The following is a 6,751-nucleotide window of genomic DNA, read 5'->3' on the forward strand; positions in this document are numbered from 1 at the left end:
GTAATTTATATCTATAATTTCGAGAGTGCAATTCCAAGTTTATAGTGGAGTAACTATTGAAATTAATAGAATTAATTAATTAATTAAAGTGTTTAATTAATTATTAATTTTATTGGAGCTCAGGATTATAGGTCCATTAATCCCCGTGTCGTCCTAGTAATTCTACCAGATACAAAGGGCAAAATGAGAATTTTAGAATTACGGAATTCTAAAATTAAACACTCGAAAATAATTAATTGATAATTAATTATTATTTAAATAATGTGATTATTTCAATTTAAATTTGAACACATCTAGATTTATCCATTTAAACTTATTTGATAAGTTGTTCAATTTAGAATTCAAATTAATTTAAGTTTGACTTAAATTGGAATTTGAGTTGGAGTCAAAATTAGACTACAGGATAAAGGATGATTTTCTCTTTCTTCCCTATCTGTAAATTGGCGCCACACAGGGATGAGAATCCCCTACAATGGCCAGCAATAATGAATAAAGGAAAAGAGGAGATTTTGTTCCAAATTCAAATAGGAGATAATTAACAAGCTTTATCTTGGAGATAAAGATTGGATTCCTTCTAGAAGTTTGACTTCTATTCTATAAATAAGAGAATGATAGAAAATTGCGAGAGACAATTTTTGAAAACAATTTTTGCCCTAATTTTAGAGGGTGGCCGAAATTCTCATAGAGTGAGAGGAAAAAAATTTTCTCCAAAAATTCCACATCGTGCATGCGTTGGTGTTTGTGGAAATTCGAGTGTTTATTCTAATCCGTTTTGTCTCAGGTGTGCCCATAGACACGTTTTCGTGGATTCTAGGAATTGACATAGAAGACATTAGTTTTCTAAACACAAAGCTTTGGAGCAAGGATTGTTCGAGGTCAAAGAACTCAAGTTATCATCCTAATCGGCCGCCGGGTATTATTCGTAATTGAGTTCTTAATAAATGAATTAATGAGATTAATTTATTCGTGCATAAATTAATATAATCTATAGAGTATCTCAAAGGTTTTATGAAAAATTTTATTATACACGATCCGCTGCCCCACGCTTCTGCATCCGAATTCGATTCGGAGACCAACAATAATTTACTAAGTACCTTATCAATTATGCTATTTCACTCATTCTTTTTAATAGAATCATAATTCTATTTTTTATTTCCTTACAAATCTCACTTTCAAAACACCAATTCCTTGATATGATATTTTATTTCCTACACTTTTAAACGCTAGTTTGAACCACAATTTAAATCACATGATACAGGTTCAAAATTTTCAAGGCAAAAAAAAAAAAAAATTAAAACTACACAATTTGAACATGCGAACCAAACGAGCCCAAAGGGATACAAACTTGACATAAATTTAAAATTTAGAAATACATTTATTTCATGCTTGAGGGAGAAATATTTAATTTCATAAATACCTCTTGAATTTTACAACTTGTTTTAACATGTCCTCTAAATTTTAGAAAGGGTTCATTTCACTCCCTAAAGTATGAAAAGTGGTTTAAAACTTCTCTGAACTAATGTTTTTTTTCATAAATACCCGGACAAATTACATGTTTTCCCTCCAAGTATAGGCCTTGTCACAAAATGCTCCCTTAACTTTTTACTAGAGCTGCAAGTTTAGGTCAGGTTAAACGGGCTTGCCCGAGACCTACCACTATTGGTCTGGGCTTGACCCGATCCAAACATCATAGTTTTAAAGATTTTTTTAGAAATACCTTATAAAATTACGGGCCGGGCCGATCCTAAACTTTTTAGGCTTAGGGCTGAGCTAGGCAGACCTTCTCTCTTTTAGGGCCGGGCCGGGCCGGCTGGCCTAAACTTACACCTCCAATTCTTACTATTGTTAGTGTTATTGGCCGCCATTAATGAACTTTCAAGGTTTCATATGTCAAGTAAATTAAGAGAAGTTAGTGTGGTAATGAAAAATGACAAATTTTACTGTGTAATTGTACTTTTGTGTGATTAAACGACAAGGAACTAACAGGGTAATTGTGTGCTAAAAATGGTTAAACGACACTAAGTAATTGTGTGATACGTGTTATTTCTCTTAAAAACCTTAACATAAGGATTTTATTGTTAGTTTTTGCATTTTGTGTGACATTTATAGCTAAAAATATAGTTGAGGGGCAAAATTTGTAAGATTTGTTGAAGTTTGGGGAGAGAAAAAAACCTAAAACTAAAGTTCGGGAGGCATTTTGTAACAAGACTTATAGTTTAGGGGAAACATGTAATTTGTCCTAAATACGCCTTGAACTATTGATTTTGTCTCAACTTGCCCCCCGATCTTTTAAAAAGTTAGGGGGTAAGTTGACACAAAAGTAATAATTTAGGGGGCATGTTGACTTAAAATCAATAGTTTATAAGGCATTTATAAAAATATAAGTTGTGTCATGTCATCAATTCGTTAGTTTAAATAAATATAATGGGCATTTTGAACTGGGATACATACTTCATTGGATGAAATGAACTCTTTTCAAACCTTAAGAGGTATGTTGAGACAAGGTATAAAGTTCAAGAAGTATTTATGAAATTAATCCATAAATACATATATTTTGGTGGTAAACATTGATTAGAATACCTATAACCCACCGAACCATCAAATGTTCGTAAATTTAATTTTAAATATAAAATGTGATTGAACCCGCAACCCACCCAAATCCCATCTTGTTATTTTTTTTGTTATTTTTTTTTAATCTGTATGATTTGCGGTTAAAACCTATGTTGTATTGGTAAGATATTTTTTATACTTGTCCTCCCAGAAGATAACTTCTCTTAAAATAAAAGAGGGGTTTTGCAAATCAAAAGTTGAAAGTACTCAAGCACAAACAAATAAACAAGGATCAAAAAAAAAAAAAAAAAAAAAAAAAAAAAGGGGAAAAAAGCGAAACACTTGCATTACCATCCCTAAAAGTAACCAACGTTCATAGAAGAAAATGCACGGCAAAGTCAAAGTTTATTTTCTTTTCCATTTTTCTTTTGTTTTTGTTTTCACAAGCAACAGCAAAGTCAAGTTGATGTAACCTAAGACCTCATAATCCATAACTTGACAATTGTAAAAAAAACTGTACAAAGGAAATCCAGTAGACCTAGTCTGCCTTGCACGTAGCTTTATTATGCCCTGTTCCCTTGCACTTAGCACAAGTAACTATTCTTCTCGTCTTTTTTACCACTTCCTGACTCTCCGTTTCGCCCTCCTTTTTATTCTTGTGTTGGGACGGCGGGCGCAACGTTTGAGGAGGAAGAACACAGCTAGATTCTGAATCGGCTTTCTCATCGTTTGAAGGCTTAAAAATGTCCACTACAGGGTTGATGGATTCCGAATATGCAAAGCGGAAGCTATCGACGGTGAAGTATCTTGAACAGTAATCATATACGTTTCTGCCAGTGCAGCTAAAGACAGCAATGGCATGGCTGCAAGGAAGACCAGTTGGTTTCCATCGTTTACAAGTACAGCTCCTCTTATCAGTGTCCACAACATGCGTGGAATCACCTTGAACCTCAAAAAGGGTCTCCGATGAAAACAGTACTTTAAGACCATGCGCTTTGTTCCTTTGTTCTTGCAGTTTTCCCTCCTTTGACGGAACAAGTCTTGCAGACCACACACTCGAATCTGTTCTCCGAGAATTTATCAATTCACTTGTCTTGGATCTCAGCGCCTCAATCTTTTGTGTTATGGGTGACTCGCGCACTTCCTCTATCCAGTTAGCGTATGACTCTGCAACATTTACAGTAACATGGTTATAAGGCTCGCCTTTGAACAATGCACTTGTCCAATACTCTGGCTTAATCTGCATTAACCAGTCGTAGGCTTGAGAACAAACTCGCTTAATTTGCTCAGTGTGCATTTGAAAGAAGTCGACTCGGACTGCATGGGCAGCAGCCAGAAGATTTATGCGCAACGAACTCTTCCCGTCTCCATAGAATGGACCCTTTGAGTTTCTTTTGAGGTTCTCTGAAAGGTGGTAAATAGAGTAACCATGGTGAGCATTCTCAAATACCTCAAGCACTGACTTCTCTAAATCTTTCTCACTGTCAGAGACAAAAGTTATGGCTTGTGAAGTTGAAAAGGCAGACCTCAGTTGCTCCAAAAACCAATGCCAATTATCACAGTTCTCGGTATCTACTATAGCAAATGCAACAGGAAAAATACCGTCATCTCCATCCAATGCAGAAGCCGACAAGAGAATCTCATGGTACTTTGATTTCAGCGATGTAGCCTCAAGAAAAATAATGGGGCGACAACCCATCTGAAAACCATGTATTGACGCATGAAAGGACAAAAAAAGACGGTGAAATCTTTTGTCGTCAGTAGTGAAAAGCTTGATTAAGCTACCAGGATTTGCTTCTGCCATCTTTTCGCAAAGCCAAGGTAACTGATTATATGCCTCCTTGTACGAACCCTGCAGTTGAGCCCTGGCATCCCCAATGCCACGCCATACTTGAGTGTAGTTTAGCTCTACCCCAAAATCTCGGAGAATGCTCTTGGCGATTTCCTTTGGTTTGTGATGTGGGCTTCCTTGTAACCTATCTTTGATGATACTTACCACCCAATTCTTTGCTGGATGAGCAGCCTTCCAAGATTCCCCTCCACATGTATGTGTTTTGTTCATACTCTTTATCTTAAATGTTTGTGAAGATGAATCCCACGATGCATAAATCCTCCACGAACAGCCTTCGGCTACGCATCTGCCACTTGCACGATTTGTGTCATTCTTTTTCAGCCTGTACGTAAAATGATGTGCAACGGCATACTTCTGCAGTGCCTCACGAAATTCATAAACGCTTTTGAATTCCTGATCCACACCAGTAACAGCCTTTTTCCACAATGCCACTAATTTCTCAGGAGGAAGATCGTTAGGGCTACCTAGAAGGGAGTTACCATTGTAATTACCTTGTTCACCTTCCTGTTCATCTAGAACTATCACAGACTTGCGCTTTGAGACATTCTTTCTCCGTGGAGTAGACTTAGTTTTCTTCCCAACATTAGAGGTAGCAACAACAGGAGGACTGGCACCACTTTTGCTGGATGCAACACGTCTTCGTTTCTTAACAGTGTCGGCCGGGGTGGCATCCATATCAACTGTGACTGAGTCGTTAGCATTGGCATTGGGAGTAACGGCACCAGAACCAGTTGGATGGATAGTCGTAACAGAAGGATGCTCATAGTCATCATCATTGTCATCGCCAACATCATCGTCACGAGAAGGATGCTCATCATCATCAGAGTGATCAACAGCAGCAGGCACTGCACTTGGACGCATGGAAACTAAAGAAGCAGCAACAGCAGCAATGGGCATTACAGTTTCAGCTACTTTCAACCCACTTGTCCTGCAAGTAACGACAAATGTTATTCCACGTGTTTTACTAATGAAATTGCCTTAATCACCGGCGTGCACCAGTTAGGCCATTGCCATCATTTCATATATCAAAGAAAACGATAAAATGAGCCGTTTTGTTTTTCAGATTCCAAAACTACTTGGCCAATGATTTTCAACAAGCTAAGTAGCTAACAACTAATAGTTGGTCTCATCTCAATACGTAGAGAGTACTTAAAAGCTACAACAGCAGCATTACTCATGAATCAGGACGTGAACAAACAAAGGAAATAAAGTATACCTGCCACTGCCAGTTCCACGCAAGGGCAAGGCTTCTCGAACGAAACCTGCTTTTCCTTGGATGAAAACATCAGCAGTTATAGAATTTGAATGGAACTCATACATCCTCTTCAGATCTCTATCATTAGCCACGGTGATGAGAGTCCGCCTATTTCCAGGAAGAAAATATTTGATGGACAATGAATCATATTGTAAGTTCCACATTTCGGCTAGTTTCAGCTTCAGATCATCAAACAGTGTTTCGGGAGTGATGTCTACCGCATGTGCCTCCCCACCATTATATGACAAAGTTCCATCGTCATTTGTGACAAATTCACCAAGAGACTGACAGATTAAGATGAGCTTTGGCTTCACCATTGCAAGAAAACTAAACAAATTTCAAGTAAAAAGTTAAAAAGTTAGAAAATACGTATACTATACATCCAAACAACCATCTCCGAAGCTATTTAAAGATTAGAATAACAATTTCATCTACTCTAAGACCACTTTTATTGTTTAGAAATGCATTAGTTTCTGGGATTCATACAATCATTTTAACAGCACTGAATCTGTTCACTGTCTCTCACAGAATGTATATGCTCAAAAGTGATACCATGGCATGGAAAAGTGGCTCATCACATATGAAGTATTTGATAACTCGGATATTAACTTTTCTAGAAAAAGAATCCATGTATCAGTTTATGTATTCCTATTGAAAGCAAACAAATTACTATTAAAATTCCAGCATCCCATTTCAATTAATTCTCGATTAGTTCGTGGGTTAGTGAGAAAAATTTTGTATGCCCAGAACTCAAGCAGAATTGAATAACAACAAAACTAAAACTTTCTCTGAAACAGGACAAATAGGAATGAACTTAAAAAAAAAAGGAGAGTAAGCTTTCTTCCTTTTGCACAAATATGCAGGAAATTTTCAATTTCATCTTAGTCCGTAAAGCATAATAAAAATTCCCACTTTCACCCAGCAAAAAAAAAAAAAAACATAAGATTGCACAATCCAATGAGAAATCTATATTCCTCTACCACACCCCACCCCCCCAAGTGTCAGCTGGAAACATACAACTAACAAGCAACAAAGTCAACAAATGCAAGTTCTATGATAATGCAGTCAGAAAATCAATGCAAGTAACACTCTTT

General features: G+C 36.7%; 1 protein-coding gene across 1 annotated transcript in view; it reads right to left on the bottom strand.

Annotated features, from left to right (window-relative positions):
- Positions 1 to 2,943: 2,943 nt before the first annotated feature.
- The window catches only part of LOC21407635, a 4,267-nt gene continuing 459 nt past the window's right edge, over positions 2,944 to 6,751 (bottom strand). The window contains exons 2-3 of the mRNA XM_010098690.2: positions 5,619 to 5,984; positions 2,944 to 5,330 (exon numbers count right to left, since the gene is read on the bottom strand). Of these exons, the coding sequence (XP_010096992.1) occupies positions 3,089 to 5,330; positions 5,619 to 5,974 (2,598 nt within the window). The 5' untranslated portion in view covers positions 5,975 to 5,984 and the 3' untranslated portion in view covers positions 2,944 to 3,088. The remainder of the gene's footprint in view (positions 5,331 to 5,618; positions 5,985 to 6,751) is intronic.

The sequence above is a fragment of the Morus notabilis genome, unplaced genomic scaffold (genome assembly GCF_000414095.1).
Source record: "Morus notabilis unplaced genomic scaffold, ASM41409v2 Scaffold203, whole genome shotgun sequence".
NCBI lineage: Eukaryota > Viridiplantae > Streptophyta > Magnoliopsida > Rosales > Moraceae > Morus > Morus notabilis.